This window comes from Mesoplodon bidens, assembly GCF_964165515.1.
Source record: "Mesoplodon bidens genome assembly, chromosome: 12".
Classification (NCBI taxonomy): domain Eukaryota; kingdom Metazoa; phylum Chordata; class Mammalia; order Artiodactyla; family Ziphiidae; genus Mesoplodon; species Mesoplodon bidens.
In genome coordinates this window covers 59410121-59434054 of record NC_138168.1, presented here as the reverse complement: position 1 = coordinate 59434054, position 23934 = coordinate 59410121, and the positions used below count along the sequence as shown (strand labels likewise).

At 37.0% G+C, this 23934-nt stretch overlaps 1 protein-coding gene across 1 annotated transcript in view; it reads left to right on the top strand.

Moving 5' to 3' along the window:
* THEMIS (thymocyte selection associated) overlaps positions 1 to 23934 on the top strand; it is a 174312-nt gene that overhangs the window by 141286 nt on the left and 9092 nt on the right. Inside the window, exon 5 of the mRNA XM_081251218.1 lies at positions 15296 to 15449. Coding sequence (XP_081107344.1) covers positions 15296 to 15449 — 154 coding nt within the window. The remainder of the gene's footprint in view (positions 1 to 15295; positions 15450 to 23934) is intronic.

Below are 23934 nucleotides of genomic sequence, written 5' to 3'. Positions count from 1 at the left end.
TGCTTTTTCTTTTGCCAGTTACATAGAGCAACTTGTTTAGAAACTGGAATTAACTGTGATATTTTAGGGCCCTTTGTTGTTTTCCAAAACCTTCTATTTTTAGATTTCTTACACTTCACTTAGGATTTCTGTATATCAGTTTGTTTTTTTTTCCTGGTCTACCACATGTGATATATTCTAGATGAAATATGTTCTAGATGTCATACATCCTAAGATTGCTTTGCCTGTGAGTGGGCTTCCTTTCAAGATGTTCTGATGTGTTTTCTTGTGCATTGATAGTTGAATCTTGAAGCTTGAAAGATACAGATTTGATTTTTTGGAAAGACTACTCTATAAAAAGTGCTACGTATTTCTAGCAAGAAATACATAACATCTGGTTGTCTTTTGTTTTGGGGGGGTTTGTTTTGTTTTGTTTTTATAAAGTTAGCAACTCTTGATGATCATTGTTAACTCAAATTATAGAGCAGTTCTGGGCACTGGATCTTGTTTCTGTTTCCAGAGAGTGGGTATCCCTAAGATGGGACCTTGCCTAGGTACACAGTGGCACCCTTGATTTCAGGAAATTGCACTACACTGCAGATTTGATAAACCTGGTCAAGGTATTTGAAAACTGTATTTTCCAGTTTAAACAAAACCAAATCTCACAAAATGGACAATTTTTTTAAATTACAGAAAAAATACTGTAGATTAAAGATTGTACTACTAAGGACACTATTAAAAGAGTGAAAAGATAAGCTACAGAGTGAGGAAGTCTATTTATAAAATAAATAAGGGATAGTAAAGACTTGTATTCAGAGTATATAAAAAACTTTTACCAATCGATGACAAAAATACAGACAGCACAATAGAGAAAATGGGCAAAACACTTGAATGTTTACTTCACAAAATAGGTACTTCACAATGACCAATATAACACTGAAGAACGGTTTAATCTCATTAGTCATCTGGGAAATGCAAAATAAAACCACTGTAAGGTAACCCTACAGAATCACAGAGTGGTTAAATAAAAACATTGACGGTACCAAATCTTAGCAAGAATATGGAGAAACTGAAACTCATATACTCCTTATAAGAATATAATGTGGGAAATCATTTTGCAAGATCTAAAGCTGGGCATACACACCCTCTATGACCTAACAATTATGTGCCTACAGAAATGTATGTATATGTGCACCCAGAAGAAACGTGTATATATGTGCACAAAAAGACATTCATTGGAATATTTGTAGCAGTATTATTTGTAATAGCTAAAAACTGGAAACAGCTCAAATGTTCTTCAGTAGTAGAGTACATAAATAAATTTTGGTATATTCATACAACAGAATACTCTATGAAGTTATAGATAAAAAGAAAGAATCCAGCCACAAAAGAGAACATACTCTGTTATTCACAGTATATAAAGTTTCCAAACAAGAAAGAAAACTAATCTATGATATTAGAAGTCAAGGTAGTGTTTAGCTTTGGAGAAGAAGAATTGGAAATGTGAGTGGGTTGGGGCATGAGGGAGCTGCTGAGGTGCTATTAACATTCTATTTTCAGATCTTACATAGGTGGTAGTGGTTACATAGGTGCATCCAATCTGTATCAAGTCATTGAGCTGTCATTATGTGTACATTTTCCTGAGAGTATTATATACCTTAGTAAATACATTTATTAAAATATTGTACTTATAATGTAAGCAAAACAAAAAAATAGAACTGACAATTTTCACACTTCTAATATTTCTCCATCAGCCACATTAAAAGGAAAAAAAAGATGAATTAATCATCCCCATCAAGATGTCAGCCAAAAAGTTGAAATTATCAAAAAGATAGAAAGAAGGATTTACAACCACTCTAAGCTACAACGAACTTCACCATATTTTGTACTGTGTTATGTGACATTAGCAACTGAGAAAATGAAACCTTCGTGATTAACAATATATTTTAAAACTAAACAGTAAGAATATGAAGACAATAGTCAGTGCTGTTTATAATTATGTTATTCTGAATCCAGTACTTCATTATATTTAAAGTTCACTAAAATTAATATTAACTCTTTTGAGTTTTTCCAATAGTAGTAAAGAAAAGAATTACATATTATTGTGTAAACTAGTTCTTCCTAAAAATGACTAATGTAATACAAAGAAGCAATATGGTGACAACTTAAAACCATTTCATTTTATGAAAATACTCTTAGAAGATGTATAGACAAAAAATGCTGAAGATTTCAATATGCTAATACATGTAACAGGCATAGAATAGTGCCTGACACTTAGTAAGCACAAAATAAATGTTAGCTATTATTATTATTTGTACAAACAAATGACTCAGTGAGGGAGATTTTCCATAAAGTTGCAAGAGAGTTCAGTTTTTTCCTGACATGCATGTTTATTATATTTGCTAGATTGTGCTTCAGTAATGAAACCCATAAAGTATTTTTTGATGCATTGGAGAAGCCATGATTCTATGCCTTAATAATTTCTTTAGTGAAAGCATTGATTTATGGGTGAACTAAGTCCAACTAGTTGATAAAGGAGCTGCCTTGTCTAGAAGTTTTAAAAGTGATCCTACAAGAAGGTTAGAGTGATGAATCCACAAATGAAATGCATTCCCAGTGTCATTATACACAAGTTACTATAGCAAAGAAGTTGTAGCCAGAAGTTTACAAAGTCCTGCAGGATGTTTTGAATATGGTTAATTTATAGAAACAAAAGTAAAAATTATAGTAGTATCCTCATTAAACTTTGTGAGGTGGGGAATGATTATGGCATTCCCTTGTGCCATATAAAGATTTATTTATAAATTATGACAAATTATTTTTCCAAAATTGAAGATTATTAGTATTAAGATTTATTTTACAAAAAGTCAAGTGTTTAAATTTGCCTACCTAATCCATGACTCCAAGTGCCTGTCGGTAATCTGTAACCTAGAGGAATACACACACACTTTCACAATTGAGCTGACCCTTCAATTAAAAGGACAAAAAATAACTGTCATAAAAGAATCATCTATAATAAAGATTTTAAAAATGTATTGTTTTGAAATATTTCTGAATGCTATGTGCTTTCATTCCTGAAAACAATGTGCAACATATAAAACCTCTCATCGTACAAACTTTAAAAACTTAGAAACAAAATTTTTAACCATTTACAAATTCTTCCAAAGAATTTCAGTGGGTTTTGAACACAATAGTTAAAATATCAATTAATTAACTATCAACTCAAATCTGTTTCATTTTTAAAAAACAGTTGTACATTAGGGAAGATAGGGTGTTACTAGCTAACTTCAACATTATCTTTGCAAAATTAGTAGACATTGTTGAAAAATATGCCTCATGATTTAGTGAGAGCGATTAACAATGTACTTTTCCCATTCGGATCAATGTATTTTTGTGAAGCATCATTTTCTGTGGTTTATACTCAGTTTAACCATTTAAACTCAGTTTATAAATCAACTGGATTGTGAAGGAAACAATTGAATTGCTATAACACAAAGTGTTAAACCAAGATTTAGAAAATAATGAAAACTATTCAATCATTTTTCTCAGTATTATTAATAAATGAAATAAAAATTTGCTTAAAATATTTTTACTTCAACTTTATTATTTTTAAAGTTTCTACTTTGAGTTTTATAATGCATATGATTAATTAGTAGAATAAATGCACATAACTATATGTACTTTAATGTATTGGCACGTGCATCAAATTTATGTTTTATACTTAAATTTTTTTTTGTTATGAACATGCGATCAGAATGGTTTAGAGATCACTGATTTAGAGGCTGGTAGGAAAGAGAACAGATGGAGAAAGAGATGAGTGAACGAGGATCCAAGAGAGTACAGTGTTTCTGGAGACCAAAGGGAAAACGTATTTAAAGAAATGTGAGCTGGTTAACAGTTATGTGCAGCCGAAAGCTTGGGAACCACGAGGTCTGAATAAAGGCCATGGGATTTATGACTGATGATTAGAAAGTTATTGGTGAAAATATTTTTAATCAAGTGGTAGGAACAGAAACCAGATTCCATGCAGTAAATACCAGTTAATATGTGAGTGGGAGGGAAGGAAAAGGAGCAGTAAGAATAGATCACTCTCACTAAAGTTTGGCAGAAAACGAATGAAGAAATGGACAGAGTCAGAGAATACAGTAGAAGTGGGCAGAGTAATTGAGTCAAGGGCAAAGTGAGAGAGAAAGGGTCACAGTCAGAGGAAGAGGCACTTACTTTATAAAGAGGGCAGGATGCTTTGTAGGTCAGAAAGAAGAAGAGATTAAGTGACTTTCTAAGAAGAGACAAGAAAGCTGTGGAAATTGATTTCAGATGGCCAGGATATCAATAAATTAAGTGATTACATAACGTCCTATGATTGAGGAATGCCAGGTTGCAACTGTGAGCTTGATAAAGGAGGAAAAGATTTTGGAACATCGTCTATGGATGCCTCACAAGGAACTGAAGCAGAGATCCTCAGATTACTGAGCCACACTGAGGACCCGATGTCACCAGGCAACATGAACTTATGTCAGAGACAAATAGGAAAATTATAAGACTTCTTTTTTTTTAAACCAGCAATGAGCTACCACTTTGTGAGTGAGAGAACAGAAAGTGACTATTAGGGATTGGCAAAGAGAGTGGAATGGAAAATGAGAATCTCACAACCATAGTGAGAAAACTGTTAACATGTGGGTTCTAAGGACCCCTTGGGTAGGAAAACAAGTGAGGCAAGGAGGAGGCTGATAGAAGTGACTTGAAGACTGAGAGGAAAGAACAGGGCTAAGCAAGTGTGAGCACAGAGGAGAGTGCTAGAACTCAAGATCTTGATGATGGAGAAATTCTGAGGAACAATGAAGTCCAAGTTCTGACTGTACTTACATGAGGTTAAAAAAGAGTAGAAAATAAAGTTCCGCAGAGGTGTGAGCATGAAAGTCCTCTGATGTCATGCTGGTAGAGGGATGGCAAAGAGCGGGACAGGAGCCGAAGAGGGCATTGTGAGCAAAGTGGGAGAGGATCCTGGAGATGATGGAAGGGTCATGCCAGGATTGTGTAGAAATTTAGAGAAGTTGTTGGATGGTGGTGCCAGACAATGCTTTATAAAGGGGTTGGGGAATAGGGTGTGTGAGTAGAAAGAGGTCAGAAAGGCAGCCTTCATGGGAAAGGGTTTCAAAGGAATGTTGCCAGGCTTGAGGTGAGGGGGTGGGAAGCAGCCTTCGAGGACTACATCCTTTGTTGGTCTCTTGTTCACAATAGCAGGGAATTTTTACATTTTAGCAACACTTTGATGGCAAGAATGCCATTTAACATTTCATATAATGCAATAGCTGAAGAAATAGTAAATTGTACTCAACAAAATTGTTGCTAGCTCAAATAATAGTATAGCAATGCTTTAAATCAGGTTGCCAGGATGGATGCCTTTCAAAGACTCATGTGAAAGTCTGTGTTCTAACACCCAGAAGGTTAAAAAGATTTCAAATGTAATTTTTAAGAAATGAATTTAGAATTCTTTTTATAGATACAGAACTATTATATGGTACACTGCAGTTCCCATCTGCCATCTGCAGCAAGCATTGCTCTGCTGGACATTTTTCAAATGCTATTCATATGTCTACTGATTCAAAACTAATTTCACCAAAAACTAACCTAAACAAAAAAATGTGTCACATAATTTATGTTGCTGGAATTTCTGTTCTCCAATTCAAATTAAGATTAATTTTCCTGCCCTTTGGCCACAAATTACCCTTACAGAGTCTAAGAGTTAGGATTTTCCAATTAAGATAGGAGCCATGAAAGTTATAAATAATAACCATGTGAATTAATACTTTTAAAATTTTCAGGAAGGCAAAATAAAGAAAAAGAAGAAAATTTATTTATACACAAAGAGCTATTCCAGTGTTCATAATCGCAACGCTATAAGTAAGGCAACCTTGGTATTTTGTAGGGGATGCACTTGTCACAGCAGCTCTAAAATAGCAAACGTTTTTGCACACTTGTCCATTATCTAATGAGGCAAACATCTTTGAGGGCAGCCGGACTCCTCATTTATTTCCTTAAGAATAGCAAATGTATAGGTTAGCTGTCTCTTCTGACCTTATTTTAAAATAAAGATTTGTTGGTTAAGCATTTACCTCGTGTCCATTTCATCTTTGGCTAGATTCATAGGATATTAGAGTGGCAAGAAGTAGACTGAATTGAGCTTGACAGAACAGTGTAAAGAGGTTCTCTGGGGCTCCCCTGGTGGTGCAGTGGTTGGGAGTCCGCCTGCCGATGCAGGGGACACGGGTTCGTGCCCCGGTCTGGGAGGATCCCACATGCCGCGGAGCGGCTGGGCCCGTGAGACATGGCTGCTGAGCCTGCGTGTCCGGAGCCTGTGCTCCGCAACGGGAGAGGCCACAGCAGTGAGAGGCCCACGTACCACAAAAAAAAAAAAAAGAGGTTCTCTGCCCTGAGAGTCTGGAGGAAAATTCTTAAATTTCTTTCAATCAAGGTGTGTGATTATATTGAGTTCTTCTTGCATTTGTAAGCTAGTATTTGATTTTTCCCAAGGCAGTGGCCAAATCAACATCACATAAGGATGATGGGACTTCTAGATGTCAAATTGTCTAGTTGCCAGTTTTCAGCAAAGAGAGAATGATGCAACTGAAATATGTGAGTAGTTATAATATCTTCCTTTAGTACATAATATGTTCTGGAAACAGGTCTTTGAAAGTAGGCTTAAAGGTTTAAAGTAGGCTTGATAGTAAATGAAGGGCTTCTTTCCCAGAAAACATCGTATAATCTGTGATGTATGATGTATGATGGGTGATAAGATCTCTAATCACAGTTCCAAAAGGGATAGTCTTCTTTGGATCTGGTCCCAGCAAGTCCAGCAGGAAGAGGAGGTCCTTGAAGGGCAGACATGGAAGGTTCTCATCTCTTATCAGGGCAACTAGGGAAGCAGATACAGGCATCTTTCATTTCCATGGACCAATTGTCTCTTCTCTGACCCAAAGGAAAGGGCAAGGCAAACAGAAAACCCCAACTCTTTTTTTTTTTTTTTTTTTACATCTTTATTGGAGTATAATTGCTTTACAGTGGTGTGTTAGTTTCTGCTTTATAACAAAGTGAATCAGTTATACATATACATATGTTCCCATATCTCTTCCCTCTTGCATCTCCCTCCCTCCCACCCTCCCTATCCCACCCCTCTAGGTGGTCACAAAGCACCAAGCTGATCTCCCTGTGCTATGCGGCTGCTTCCCACTAGCTATCGGTTTTACGTTTGGTAGTGTATATATGTCCATGCCACTCTCTCACTTTGTCCCAGCTTACCCTTCCCCCTCCCCATATCCTCATGTCCATTCTCTAGTAGGTCTGTGTCTTTATTCCTGTCTTACCCATAGGTTCTTCATGACATTTTTTTTTCTTAAATTCCATATATATGTGTCAGCATACGGTATTTGTCTTTCTCTTTCTGACTTACTTCACTCTGTATGACAGACTCTAGGTCCATCCACCTCATTACAAATAGCTCAATTTCGTTTCTTTTTATGGCTGAGTAATATTCCATTGTATATATGTGCCACATCTTCTTTATCCATTCATCCGATGATGGACACTTAGGTTGTTTCCATCTCCGGGCTATTGTAAATAGGGCTGCTATGAACATTTTGGTACATGACTCTTTTTGAATTATGGTTTTCTCAGGGTATATGCCCAGTAGTGGGATTGCTGGGTCATATGGTAGTTCTATTTTTAGTTTTTTAAGGAACCTCCATACTGTTCTCCATAGTGGCTGTACCAATTCACATTTCCACCAGCAGTGCAAGAGTGTTCCCTTTGCTCCACACCCTCTCCAGCATTTATTTTTTCTAGATTTTTTGATGATGGCCATTCTGACAGGTGTGAGATGATATCTCATTGTAGTTTTGATTTGCATTTCTCTAATGATTAATGATGTTGAGCATTCTTTCATGTGTTTGTTGGCAGTCTGTGTATCTTCTTTGGAGAAATGTCTATTTAGGTCTTCTGCCCATTTTTGGATTGGGTTGTTTGTTTTTTTGTTATTGAGTTGCATGAGCTGCTTGTAAATTTTGGAGATTAATCCTTTGTCAGTTGCTTCATTTGCAAATATTAACCCCAACTCTTTTAAATGTCTGAGTTTCTGATGATACATGGAGCAGGCTGGGAAAAGGGGGCTTGGTCCCACCTGTTAATCACAATTAGGTGCAAGAGCATCTAAGTGTCAAGCCACATGCATGCACCTGGGACTGTTGCTGAGGCCCCCAGTCAGTCACCAGCTCAGAGCCCGGCCAGTGTGATCCCAACGGAAGAAGAAGGTGTGCATGGTTGAGGGGGGAAGAGCCCTGTCTGAGGAGGGTAAGTGATGCCAGCAAAGAGTCTCACCCAGGAAGGCCACAGCCTGAAGCTCTGGGAATGGGAAAGGTGGAGATGGGCTTCTGATGGGCTGAAGAAATGAGGCCTGCCTACTACAGGCCTGGGCAACCCCCATGCCCTCCCACCCCCTGCCCGCAAACAACCTAAGGTTGGAAGGGACAGGAACGGTGTCAAATGTGGCTTCTCTTTGGAATTGGGCGGAGGAAGCTCAAAAGCAGTCTCTTTCAATTGGTATGAAGAATGTTTTCTTTGCAGAAAAGGCAGTTAATTTGTATACATGGATAATTGTGTGAAGCCTCAGATTATTGCCTGAAAGAGAGGACTATTTATATGGATTGATCAATTTTAGATTATTTTTCAATTTATAGTCTTGCTTGTTTAAATATTTTCCTCAGGAAAAAACCCAAACTTTTGTCTCCATTTAATTGAATCTGTATAGTGCACAATGAGAATTTATTACTTTTTTTAAACCACTTGATAACTTTCTAAATTATTTATGGTGATTCAACCATATAACAAACAAAACAGAAAACACATGCAAACACACACATGCGTGCACACACACACACACACATTAGAAAGACTATATAGAGGATTACATGTTCTCCCGGAATGATGATTTGAATGTGCACAGCAAACCTGTAGTTCTTGTGATTGGATTTTGATCCTTTATTTTAATGTATAGGCTCTGAATTATTGTTACTATTGTTTTTGTCTTAAGTAGAATTTAATTCTGAGGAAGAAAGTTCATGAGAAATTTTTTCCTAAATATCATTTGAAATTTCTTCTCAGCTATCCCTTGAGTTCACTACTCTGAAATGAAAAAGGACAGGCAGTGGAAAGGAGCAGTTGTGTACATAAGCAGAGAAGGAGGTCAATTTTTTTAGTCTGTTAGGAGAGTGATTGATTTTTTGCAAAGTAAAAAGTAAAGTACATTATCTGGGATACTTCATGTTGTTTTAAATGTGGATGATGTTTAGTCCCTGGGCAAAGACAGTCCCTATATGGCTTTCTAAGTTTGAAAAGCAAACCTTATTTGCCTTTGGGGAGAAAAGACACAAAGTGAATGTAATCATGAACTGGGAATCTCAATAAATTGTTTGGAAATGGGTAATTTTTACCCAACAACATGGCCTGAGGTATGAGTTGAAAGATAGTTTTGAAAAAGTCTTTCAATTTTTTTCATAGACATCTGGGTTGACTTTTTTGGGGCAGTGTTTATTTGTTCCTTTCTTTGTACATGAGGAAAATATCCAGTACCTTGTAATTGGATCATTGCTTTCAGCAGGAACACTAAAAGCCATACTCAAACTCCAAGCCAAGAATAACATGAAAAATAATTTAATAGTCATTTTATATTAGCAGACAGGATGTTAATGACTCATTTCTAATGACAAGTTAAATGGAAATTACACAAAATGAACAGGATCTATTTTTCAAGTACTATAGAGTGGTCACAAAGGTCCGGGGCCTGCCAGTTCAAATTTATCTGTGTTCTTCTCTACTCTTTGCACACATCTTATTTTTCTCATTTTTCTATGGACTTGATCTTCAGGTTGAAAGCTTGACATCACTGCAGCAGTGCCTGACAGAGGGTTTTATTTCTTCTATTGTTGTCAGGCCACAATCTCATGCCTCGGGAATATGTGCATACACACTCAGTTCTTAAGTTCTCACTTTACCTGGCATCACCATTATTTGATTTATAATTTCCATAGATAGTGACCAATCTAACTTGAATCAGACATATGTATGGGATGTTACATAACCATAGTGTTTGCAATGATTGCAGCAATGAGTTCATTTAAAAGCATGGGATTTGCGATGTGTTTTTTTAATGGATAAAAGAAGTTAAAAATGTGTGTGCCTTTCAACTATATAATAAGCTTTACTGTTAGGAGTGAGTGGCTATCACTCCTAACATGTGAACATGTGACTATGTATTGGTCATTGATAAACTAGCCTCTTTTTCTTTAAAAGTCATAAAAATTAAGTCTGTATATTATTCATGCATTTCTTCATTCATTTAATATATAGCTATTTAATATTTACTATATTTAAATGCTGAAATAAGGACTAAGAATAGTGAATAGGAAAGACATAGTCTTTATTTTCAGTGGATTTCTATTTTAATCAGAAGACAGACACTAAACATTAAACCAGGTATTATTTAATTGCATTTGTGAAAATTGCTGAGGAGAAACTTGTAGGAGCCCCAGACTTAGTAAAATTAAGGAAGAAGAGTTAGTGAACAATGTTCTAGGCAAATGAAATAGCTGAGCCACAAGACAGGAGGGGAGAGGGGTGGGATTGTAGAGCTAAAGGACATTAGAATTGGAGTCCAGAGTGCTTGTCATGGCATTCAAACCCCTGCCTCATCCCATTTCATAAATCTCTCCCCACCCACCCCTGGAATCATAAACATACACAGTAGATGGTAAATTAAGCCATATGATTGTTGGAATTACCTAGGGATGGTAAAAAGAAAGCTGGGTCAGTAACAAAACCTTGAGAAACTTTTACAGTCAATGTTTAGGTAAAGGAGGTTGAACCAGCAAAAAAGACTAAGAATGATTGATCAGAAGCCAAGCATAGGGAGGTAACTAGACACAGCAAATACTGCTGATGGGAAAAAGGTAAAGTGTGACAGATTACAGACCAGCCTTAAGTTTTAGAATTAGGATGGTTGCTATGTAGAGAAAAATAGGAAAAGATTCTAGAAAGCTAGTAGATCTGAGGTCCCAATGAGATCCAAGTATAGTCTTGGTGGCAAAAGCACTCTAGGAAGTGAGAGCATTCGCTGTAGTAGAGAGAGACACTCTACTTGATGACAGGAGATTAGGTGAGAGAGGAGGACATTCAGTGATTTTGAAAGTGGAAAATGTTCAGGTTATGTCAGGTTTCAGACATGACTCTGGGAGTGAAAGGCTAAGGTAGAGAAATGAAAAGTTCATTTGTAATAAGGAGATCCAGTCAAGGTGTTGAATGGAATGTTTGTGAACATCATTCAGGATCATGGGGCTAGAAGAGAAAACAATACTCCAGTCTTTTTATGAAGGATGAATTGTGACTAGAGATTAGTAGGTAAATGATACCAACAATAAAGGAGATAGTGCATAGCTAGATGGCAAGAATGTCAAAGCAGCAGGGATTTTTTGAAAGGAGTTAAGGATGCAATGGACAGCACTAGGTGCCAGAGTATCATCAGCCTGAGGGTATCTAGGCTGTTGAGGAATAAGGAGCCATCTTCATTTGCAACAGAAGTGCTGTCCTCAATGGAGAGCGGAATTTTAGTCAAGGTTGGAAGGTAGAGGAAATGTTCTGAAAGAAAGTTTAGTATGTGGTGAAATTTCCAAAGGCACAGTGGAAGGATCTGAGAGATAGGAGAGAAGAGAGGGAGAGAGAGACGGGGGCAGAGTGGGAGGTGGGGTGGGGTGGGGAAGTGGTGCTCAATGGAGAGCAATTGGCAGTAAAAAATGGAGCATTATGGGAATTTTATTGTAGCAGAAAATCAATACCTGGAGATGGTTTGAAGACTCAGGGACCTGGAGGGAAGGGCTAAGGAAACAAGGATTAGAGAACATGTCAGGATTAGTAGCTTAAGAGATGACTGCCTCACTAGGGCCTGGGAACAGGAGCTTGGCTGTAATAACTAAAGCAAAGAAGAGCCTGGAAAGCCTGACAGAACTTCACTAGAGGAGACCAAAATGTGGGGACTACCTCTAGCAAAGTGGGATTTTTAATTGTTGAAATGCTAATAGGCTAATAGTAGCATTAAATGCTAATATTATAAAATGTCCAACGTCATGGAAGCAACCTAAGTGTCCATTGACAGACGAATGGATAAAGAAGATGTGGCACATATATATAATGGAATATTACTCAGCCATAAAAAGAAACGAAATTGAGTTATTTGTAGTGAGGTGGATGGACCTAGAGTCTGTCATACAGAGTGAAGTAAGTCAGAAAGAGAAAAACAAATACCATATGCTAACACATATGTATGGAATCTAAAAACAAAAATGGTTCTGAAGAACCTTGGGGCAGGACAGGAATAAAGATGCAGACGTAGAGAATGGAGTTGAGGACACGGGGAGGGGGAAAGGTAAGCTGGGATGAAGTGAGAGAGTGGCATGGACATATATACACTACCAAATGTAAAATAGATAGCTAGTGGGAAGCAGCCACATAGCACAGGGAGATCAGTTCGGTCCTTTGTTTCCACCTAGAGGGGTGGGATAGGGAGAGTGGGAGGGAGACACAAGAGGGAGGGGATATGGGGATATATGTATATGTATAGCTGATTCACTTTGTTATAAAGCATAAACTAACACACCATTGTAAAGCAATTATACTGCAATAAACATGTTAAAAAGAAAAAAAAAGGGGGCGGGAGAGAATAAATAAATAAATAAAATGTCCAACCTGCCAGAGGTTTGCACCAAGAAGCACCAGGCCTTTGCAATACTTGATCCATTCTGACCAAGAGTTCATTTTCTCTCCTCAACCTTTCACGTTAAGCTTTCAGGTTTAACAATTTTATTTAAATTCTGCATTTCTTCTCTGAAGTCTGGGATATACTATAAATTACATAATTTGCATGAACTTCTTCTAACATTTTCAGTTCCTCACTGTTTTAATATCATGAATTGAATTTGGTATGAAAAAGCAGGAAGCTACATTCCTTCTTTAATCTAGTTTACTGCTCAGTACTGAGAAACTATGATTTAATACTCATCTAATAACTTGAAATAATAGTATTTTTTCCAAAGTATCTAGTTCAAAATCAGGAAAAGTATTTTTTTTTTTTTTTTTTTGCGGTACGCGGGCCTCTCACTGTTGTGGCCTCTCCCGTTGCAGAGCACAGGCTCCGGACGCGCAGGCTCAGCGGCCATGGCTCACGGGCCCAGCCACTCCGCGGCATATGGGATCCTCCCAGACCGGGGCACGAACCCGTATCCCCTGCATCCGCAGGCGGACTCTCAACCACTGCGCCACCAGGGAGGCCCAAAAGTATTTTTTTTTTCAAAGCTATGTGGTAGTGCATGCTTGACAATAAATTTTAAAATTCATATCAAGTGATGGACTTAGCTTTTTGTGGGCTGTGGATGAGTCAAATGTAAACAAGTGTAGTGGGTTAGTTCTAGTTAATATCAACATTCAAACTCTGATCTTTTGAGTTGTCCTTGGTAGTACCGTCAGGATTCCATCTTTTGTCATTTAAGAAGGAATTTGAGAATTATCTACAAAAATGACTTACCACACTCTTAATTCTCTGCTTAAACAGTTTAAGAAATTGTAGTTGAATAATTTAGAGACTAAGTTATATTTATGTTTATATTCTCACAATACTCCTAGTATCTGGGATACTATATATAAATGGTTGTTGGATATGCCAGTTATCTATTGCCACTCAATGCTGCATACTCACCAGAAAAACTTAGTGGCACCCAGCAAAAAACACATTTTTCATGAGGCTCTGGGTTTCAGCTGACCTGAATTAGTTTTAGCTGATCTGGGTTGGGTTTGCCCAAATATCTGAGTCTCTTCTGGCTGTTGGTTGTCTTAGCTTGGATGACTAGGGTAATGTGATTCTGTTTTCTGTCCTGCTCAACCTCCAGAAGACTAGTCTAGGCATGTTCTCATGGCACAGGGGAAGGACAAGAATGAGCAAAACCAATTGTGCAAGCATCTTTCAACTCTCTGTCACATGTGTCAATATTCCGTTGGTCCAGAAAAAGTCACATGGACAAGTCAAAAGTCACAGTAGGAGGGCACTGCAAGATTACACAGAAAGGACATGGATACAGAGAGAAGTGAAGAATTGGGGCCATTGGTGCAACTGGTCCACCACACTGAATGAATAAATGAACAAATGGATCACAGAGTGATGGGAAGAGCACTGGACTAAGGGTTGGGAGACATATCCCTGAGGCGTGGCACTGTTCATTCTGTTAATTTGGGTAAATTGTTTAATCCTTCTGGCCCCTAATTTCCTTATTGGCTTTTCCAAGCTTTAAAAGCCTTTAATTCAAGCTTTTAATGAATATTTAATGAATTTAATGCTGTACACAGTCTGTAAGAGAAACTTAAGGAAAGTTGTTCATTATGCTATCCTTTAGTGAACCAAAATGGCTAGTGTGGATGGCCAAAATTGACTGGCTACTTTTGACTCTATGAATCTGAATATTTTATAATCAGATTCAAACTGAAAAACTTCTATTCTGAATTTCGCTATGAAGCAATGTGCTGAAAGTTCAATTTCCTTTTTAGGTCTTTAGTGTTTGCTCCTATCTGATGATTCTTTTGAAGAATACAATATGTCAGTACTACATCAAACACTATGACATTTCTTATATGTGAGATGTGTTTTAGAGTCCATTGATATTTTGCTGTATTAATTCATTGTTAGGATGAATTATCATTCTAAAATTGACTAGAGGAGCTTTATCAAATTTGGATAATGCTGATAAAAATGTGGGTTATTTTAAAGTAAATATTATGATTAGTTTTATAATATAAAAGGTACAGGTAATACAAAATGAATCCTGTTCATTATATAATAAATAATTATGTAATGTGTAATGAAATGCTGGATTACTAAACTATAAGAATAAAAACTGAGTGAAAAAGTTCTAAATAAAAATATTTTATAAGCTCCACAAGAAGAAAGTAATATACACAAATGGTCTTTGAAGATGATATTGTGTCTGAGATGACTTCTTATTTTAGTCACTTAGATTGCCTAAAAAATTCAACACCTAGATTACCAAATTAGGTTGATGAAGATATAATCTGTAACTTACTTTGACATATAGAATGTTCTGTTTCAGATATACAGAAATAACTTGCCATATGATAAATGTTTATCCTTGTCCTACCTCTGGGAAACATTTAGTTTGGACTGATAATTTACTTGTGAAATCAGTCACCCCGGCCTATGTCATTTCAGAGTCCCCGTGTAGACAGATCCAAGAAACTGCACTCAAATCAACCTGGCCTGGATTCCAAAGTACCAGTTGGTTGTCAAAATGATTTGGCTGATCTGGAGAAAGAGAAGAGAAAGACTGGGGAAACTGCAGTAGCAGGCACCAATGCAACCACAGGTCTGTTAAGCCACATGATATTGGTTTTAACTGCCTTTATGACAAATGCACAATGTACAGCTTCTTACTGCCATTTTATTTGGAATATATGACTTAGTCAAAGTGATGGACCTGACCTGCGAATCTCACTGAAATTTAGTTTTAAGTGAAGCATAGTATCAAGCACTCATATTGATGTTAGGTCTGTTCATTGTTTGCTGTTATTAGATTTTTCTTCTCATTTATGGTTTTCATGGCCAAGGAAGTGTTCTATTTTAATATTGCTTTTATTATCATGACAATAATATTTGTAAATGTTTGCTAAAATTAACAAGAAGGTTTAATGGCTTGAGAAGAGGTCAAAATAATTGAGATGCTTTTAATTTTAAAAGTGTCAGATGAGTGACCTAATGCAGACTTGAATTATAATAGTTTAGTTTATAGAGATAGCGATCTGATATTTTTCATCTCTACTAAAAGCAAAACAAGAGCCAATGGACTTGTGGAGAAGTTGATATCATTCAATTAAGCTACCCAGACTAACTTCCATATTGTGGAAATCTTGGATGAGTTAGCACGGGAAATGAGAATTTTCTTTCTTGGCAATATTTTAAACACACCAAAGAAGCTCAATTTCATTACACTTTATCTTTAAAACTTCACATTTCATTTGTAGAAAAGTTGAAACTGTAATTATTCTTAAGCATATGATTTGTTCTTTTCCCCTCCTTATTTGATTTTGTAGCCAGCACTCTTTTTTCCTCCCAGGGCATGTAAAAGTCAAAATACTGCATATAAAGTCTCTGAAGTGTTTCTGCTGAAACTCTGTACAATCTGGGTTCTTTCATGTAGTTAACTTACTGGCTTCTGACACTCCTATAAAAATATCCCATAGAGCTTTTCTTATTACCTTTTCATTGACTCTTTCTGAATGATAAAAATGAAATTCTGTAAAGGGCTTTGAAAACCATGCATATTGCAATTCCTCCAAATTTCAAATACTAACCAAGTGTGACTATAAAAGAAACAACTACTGCAGTGAAAATTACTGCACTGTATTGAGTCTCAGGCTATTATTAATTCATTGGAAACTATTTTTTCCTTAAGATTATGGATCCTAAAAGGTACCAGATAACACAATTGCTGAGATCAAAGTTTTTGTTTCAATCATAGGAAAACTTATTATCTGATCTTTCCCTGTGTGTGCATCTTCCTGGGATGCTACGTGACAGCCCCAGGTTTGTGCTCTGAATGAATAGTGCAGAGTATGTTACAGACCAGGGCAGAAACTGCTTTGAACTTATTGCCTATTAGTGATGGTTTAAGAAAAAAAGAGGACCTGAAATTAAAGTGATGGTTCTACTAACCATCACTTAGTAGTAAGACTTACTAACTTTACTCAAGAGAGTAAAATGAAATCTCCTTTCTTACATTAATTTCGACATGCATTTATTTAAAAATTACTTAGTATGTGGATCTGGGCAATATTTTCACTTGCTTTCCCATTTGAAATTACAATAAATTATAGAGTCTATCTTCATTTTGAGTTATAATTGAATGACAATTCCATACATAAAAATACAAAAGTAAAGCAGAAATATAATTCTTCAAAATTCATTTTTGTCTTGTGAAATATTATATATTTTCTTCATTAAAAAACCCTCTTTTGATCTGTACTTAACATTTACTGTACTTGGAATGGATAGCTCATCTCTGAATATTCATTAACCATCTTGGAGTTCAGGATAAGCAAATCATACTCTTTCTGAGCTTTCTCCTCTTTTTAAATTTGAGACATAAGTCAGTCATTTCCTAAATTCTCTTTGGATGAGAATGGCAGTGTTAAAGGCTCTGTGGCGTATCACAGAGAAAACAAAGCAAAACAAAACCAAAAAAACGTATTAAGGCAGGGGAGCTGCATCTCCAGTTTTGCTCCTTCTGGACACCCAGACCTTATTCTTTCAGTTAGATGAAGTGGAACCATTTCAAATATGTATCTAATAATTATACTAAAGGGAAGTCTTTATTTTGAAATTCACTGTAGAAAACTAGAAGATTCGCTGTAAATGGCTGAACACATGTTATCTAATGAGAGTTTGCTCTGTTGAAGCCAGGAGCACAGGAAGCTCTACCTCAGGATTGGTGCTGCCAGTCCCAGCTCCTCTTCAGTTAAGAAGCTGGTGAAAATGCTTCACCAGATCTCATGGGTGACCTTCCTCTCTGGGTACTTGATTCACTCTGGTTGCTCAACAAGGCCCATGTCTTATTTGGGGAACATTGTTATTAAGTCTGCACGTTGTTTTGTCCATAAATTACTAAAAGAACAGTTCTTTAAAAGTAGGATGATTAAGTGGTTAACTTTTGGAGTCTGAACTTAAGACTGCTGGGTTTAAACCTTGGCTCCCCTACTCACCAGCTGTGTACCATGTCTCTATCTCTTTATTTGTAAACTTGGGTTAGTAATAGCGCTACACCATAGGCTATTTTGACAACTACATTAGATAAAATAGGTTAAAATTAGTATAGTACATAACAAACTCCAGTTGAATCATAGCTATTCTAATTAACTTCTGCATATTTATGAGTTAATGGCCAAGGAAAAATTTGCTTCCTGACAGTATATTTTGCAAAGTGCTGGCTGTGACCACCTGATGTGGCTCTTACAGTCTCTGAGTTTCTTTCTGTACTTTTTTCCTTTGAGAACTGTATCCTCTTGGGAATTTCATGGTCTCTATGGATTCTGTGGATATGGGAAGTGATTAGAAATCTTTTGGAGATGAGTCACTGAGTCCTCTGAGTCTAAGAAACAATATAATTGTGCAGAGACATGGAAGCCCTGAGCCTCCCTAATGGACCCCTTCCCCTCCTTAACTCAGCTGCAGTAGCTCAGGAAGAGCACAGAGCTTCCCTGTTTAATCAGTGACAGTGCTATTGTTGATAGATGACATGTGTTAAGTGCAAATGTTTGTTTTAAGCTGTTTGTTTTATGTCCAGTTCCCAGGATGAACTTGCAAGTGGAAAGTTTATTGAGAAGTACTCTCAGGAACAACACATAAGGCAGAGGAACGAAAGCAGGTCTGAACAGAGGGAGAAGTGAAATCATAATAGAGTCACAAGAAAGACTTCAGCTGATCACACAGGGAGCTCTGGAGCTGGTGTGGCTCTTCAGAGTTGTCTTGTATTAGGGCGAGGGGACCAGGTTTTTATAGCCCCTGCTTCAGTCGATCATTGGAAGCAGTTGCCTTTGAGAAGGGGGCATGACTGTGGGCAAGGTGACTTCCTTTAGCCCAGGGCAAAGTCATCTGGTATCAGAGGATTATCATTTAGTTGTGAGGAGGATCTGGTTATTATGTAGGTCACACATTAATTGCAGATATTGCTTCTGGTGATCTGACTGGCTAAATAGAAGGCCGTTTTCTTTTTTCCTCTTTATGTGTCTATCTAGAAACTTCTATCTTTGCCAGAAAGGATAATCTTTTAAAATATACCTATTTGGTTTTACTCTACATAAATGTTCTCTACTGAGTAAATTTTATACTCTCCTGATCAACATTCTCTAATGGAATTTCCTTGCTTTTGAAGCTTCCACTATATTCTAATTATTCTTACATCTTTAGACTCATCCTCCATTAATTAGACTTGTCAAGTAGTGAGAAGACCCCTGGGCCAGAAAACAAAATACAGGTACCATAAGGTCTAGTCCCAGCTACGTACATCCCAGATGTGCAGTCTTTCACAGGCCATTTTATTTTTCTGAGTTATATTTCCCTCATCAAAATATGAGGTACCCCAGGAAATTTTTGTGCCCTGTCAATTCTGAAAGCATGTGATTACATGGCCTATTCTGATATCATAGAGTCATGGCACTCTTGTTCACCTCTAAGTAAGACCCACATAGAAATGATTCACCACATTTAGGGACATTCTTATTATGGTAAATTAAACAGGTAACAGGAAACAAGCTCCATGGAAAAGCTCTTCACCGAGGTCAAGATGGAAGCTAGAAAGAAAGAATGCATTTATAGGAAGGTAAAGAAGACTTCATACTGAGCTTTAATTCAATCTTATTTTTATTTTTTAACATCTTTATTGCAGTATAATTGCTTTACAATGGTGTGTTAGTTTCTGCTTTATAACAAAGTGAATCAGCTATACATATACATATATCCCCATATCTCCACCCTCTTGCATCTCCCTCCCACCCTCCCTATCCCATTCCTCTAGGTGGTCACAAAGCACCGAGCTGATCTCCCTGTGCTATGCGGCTGCTCCCCACTAGCTAGCTATTTTACATTTGGTAGTGTATATATGTCCATGCCACTCTCTCACTTCGTCCCAGCTTCCCATTTCCCCTCCCCGTGTCCTCAAGTCCATTTTGTACATTTGCATCTTTATTCCTGTCCTGCCCGTAGGTGCTTCAGAAACCTTTTTTCTTTTTTTTTTTAGATTCCATATATATGTGTTAGCATATGGTATTTGTTTTTCTCCTTCTGACTTACTTCATTCTGTATGACAGGCTCTAGGTCCATCCACCTCACTACAAATAACTCAATTTCATTTCTTTTTATGCCTGAGTAATATTCCATTATATATATGTGCTACATCTTCTTTATCCATTCATCTGTTGATGGACACTTAGGTTGCTTTCATGTCCTGGCTATTGTAAATAGAGTTGCAATGAACATTGTGGTACATGACTCCTTTTGAATTATGTTTCCTCAGGGTATATGCCCAGTAGTGGGATTGCTGGGTCATATGGTAGTTCTATTTTTAGTTTATTGGGAACCTCCATACTGTTCTCCATAGGGGCTGTATCAATTAACATTCCCACCAACAGTGCAAGAGGGTTCCCTTTTCTTCACACCCTCTCCAGTGTTTATTGTTTGTAGATTTTTTTTTTTTTTTTTTTTTTTTTTTTTTTTGTGGTACGCGGGCCTCTCACTGTTGTGGCCTCTCCCGTTGCGGAGCACAGGCTCCGGATGCGCAGGCCCAGCGGCCATGGCTCACGGGCCCAGCCGCTCCACGGCATATGGGATCCTCCCAGACCGGGGCACGAACCCGTATCCCCTGCATCGGCAGGCGGACTCTCAACCACTGCGCCACCAGGGAGGCCCTGTAGATTTTTTGATGATGACCATTCTGACTCGTGTGAGGTGATACCTCATTGTAGTTTTGATTTGCATTTCTCTGATGATTAGTGATGTTGAGCATCCTTTCATGTGTTTGTTGGCAATCTGTATACCTTCTTTGGAGAAGTGTCTATTCAGGTCTTCTGCCCATTTTTGGATTGGGTTGTTTATTTTTCTGATATTGAGATGCATGAGCTGCGTGTATATTTTGGAGATTAATCCTTTGTCAGTTGCTTCATTTGAAAATACTTTCTCCCATTCTGAGGCTTGTCTTTTCGTCTCATTTATGTTTGCCTTTGCTGTGCAAAAGCTTTTAAGTTTCATTAGGTCGCATTTGTTTATTTTTGTTTTTATTTCCCTTCCTCTAGGAGGTGGGTCACAAAGGATCTTGCTGTGATTTATGTCAAAGAGTGTTCTGCCTATGTTTTCCTCTAAGAGTTCTACAGTGTCTAGTCTTACATTTAGGTTTTTAATCCATTTTGAGTTTATTTTTGTGTATGGTGTTAGGGAGTGTTCTAATTTCATACTTTTACATGTAGCTGTCCAGTTTTCCCAGCACCACTTATTGAAGAGGCTGTCTTTTCTCCATTGTATATTCTTGCTTTCTTTATCAAAGATAAGATGACCATATGTGCATGGGTTTATCTCTGGGCTTTCTATCCTGTTCCATTGATCTATAATTCTCTTTTTGTGCCAGTACCATACTGTCTTGATTACTGTAGCTTTGTAGTATAGTCTGAAGTCAGGGAGCCTGATTCCTCCAGCTCCATTTTTCCTTCTCAAGATTCCTTTAGCTATTCGGGGTCTTTGTGTTTCCATACAAATTGTGAAATTTCTTGTTCTAATTCTGTGAAAAATACCATTGGTAGTTTGATAGGGATTGCATTGAAACTGTAGATTGCTTTGGGTAGTATAGTCATTTTCACAATGTTGATTCTTCCAATCCAAGAATATGGTATATCTCTCCATCTGTTTTTATCATCTTTAATTTCTTTCATCATTGTCTTACAGTTTTCTACGTACAGGTCTTTTGTCTCCTTAGGTAGACAAAAGGTATTTTATTCTTTTTGTTGCAATGGTAAATGAGAGTGTTTCCTTTATTTCTCTTTCAGAATTTTCATCATTAGTGTATAGGAATGCAAGAGATTTCTATGCATTAATTATGTATCCTGCTACTTTACCAAATTCATTGATTAGCTCTAGTAGTTTTCTGGTAGTGTCTTTAGGATTCTCTATGAATAGTATCATGTCATCTGCAAACAGTGACAGCTTTACTTCTTCTTTTCTGATTTGGATTCCTTTTATTTCTTTTTCTTCTCTAATTGCTGTGGCTAAAACTTCCAAAACTATGTTGAATAACAGGGGTGAGAGTGGGCAACCTTGTCTTGTTCCTGATCTTAGAGGAAATGGTTTCAGTTTTTCACCATTGAGAATGATGCTGGCTGTGGGTTTGTCATCTATGGCCTTTATTATGTTGAGGTAAGTTCCCTCTATGCCTACTTTCTGGAGGGTTTTTATCATAAATGACTGTTGAATTTTGTTGAAAGTTTTTTCTGCCTCTAGTGAAATGATCATGTGGATTTTATTCTTCAGTATGTTAATATGGTGTATCACATTGATTGGTTTGCGTATATTGAAGAATCCTTGCATCCTGGAATAAACCCCACTTGATCATATTGTATGATCCTTTTAATGTGCTGTTGGATTCTGTTTGCTAGTATTTTTTTGAGGATTTTTGCATTTATGTTCATCAGTGATATTGGCCTGTAGTTTTCTTTTTTTGTGACATCTTTGTCTGGTTTTGGTATCAGGGTGATGGTGGCCTCGTAGAATGAGTTTGGGAGTGTTCCTCCCTCTGCTATATTTTGGAAGATTTTGAGAAGGATCCGTGTTAGTTCTTCTCTAAATGTTTGACAGAATACGCCTGTGAAGCCATCTGGTCCTGGGCTTTTGTTTGTTGGAAGATTTTTAATCATAGTGTCAATTTCAGTGCTTGTGATTTGTCTGTTTATATTTTCTATTTCCTCCTGGTTCAGCCTCAGAAGGTTGTGCTTTTCTAAGAATTTGTCCATTTCTTCCAGGTTGTCCATTTTATTGGCATATGGTTGCTTGTAGTAATCTCTCATGATCCTTTGTATTTCTGCAGTATCAGTTGTCACTTTTCCTTTTTCATTTCTAATTCTATTGATTTGAGTCTTCTCCCTTTTTTTCTTGATGAGTCTGGCTAATGGTGTATCAGTTTTCTTTATCTTCTCAAAGAACCAGCTTTTAGTTTTATTGATTTTTGCTATTGTTTCCTTCATTATTTTTCATCTATTTCTGATCTGATACTTATGATTTCTTTCCTTCTGCTCACTTTGGGTTTTTTTTGTTGTTCTTCTTCTTCTTTCTCTAATTGCTTTAAGTGTAAGGTTAGGGTGTTTATTTGTGAAATTTCTTGTTTCTTGAGGTGCAATTTTATTGCTATAAACTTCCCTCTTAGAACTGCTTTTGCTGCCTCCCATAGTTTTGGGTCATCGTGTTTTCGTTGTCATTTGTGTCTAGGTATTTTTTGATTTCCTCTTTGATTTCTTCAGTGATCTCTTGGTTATTTAGTAGTATATTGTTTAGCCTCCATGTGTTTGTATTTTTGTACAGATTTTTTTCCCTCTTATTGATATCTAGTCTCATAGTGTTGTGGTCGGAAAAGATACTTGATACGATTTCAATATTCTTAAATTTACCAAGGCTTGATTTGTGACCCAAGATATGATCTATCCTGAAGAATGTTCCATGAGCACTTGAGAAGAAAGTGTATTCTGTTGTTTTTGGATGGAATGTCCTATAAATATCAGTTAAGTCCATCTTGTTTAATGTATCATTTAAAGCTTGTGTTTCCTTATTTTCATTTTGGATGATTTGTCCATTGGTGAAAGTGGGGTGTTAAAGTCCCCTACTATGATCCTGTTACCATCGATTTCCCCTTTTATGGCTGTTAGCATTTGCCTTATATGTTGAGGTGCTCCTATGTTGGGTGCATAAATATTTACAATTGTTATATCTTCTTCTTGGTTTGATCCCTTGATCATTATGCAGTGCCCTTCTTTGTCCCTTGTAATAGTCTTTATTTTATACTCTATTTTGTCTGATATGAGAATTGCTACTCCAGCTTTCTTTTGATTTCCATTTGCATGGAATATCTTTTTCCATCCCCTCACTTTCAGTCTGTATGTGTCCCTAGGTCTGAAGTGGGTCTCTTGTAGACAGCATATATTCAGCTCTTGTTTTTGTATCCATTCAGCCGGTCTATGTCTTTTGGTTGGAGCATTTAATCCATTTACATTTAAGGTAATTATTGATATGTATGTTCCTATTACCATTTTCTTAATTGCTTTGGG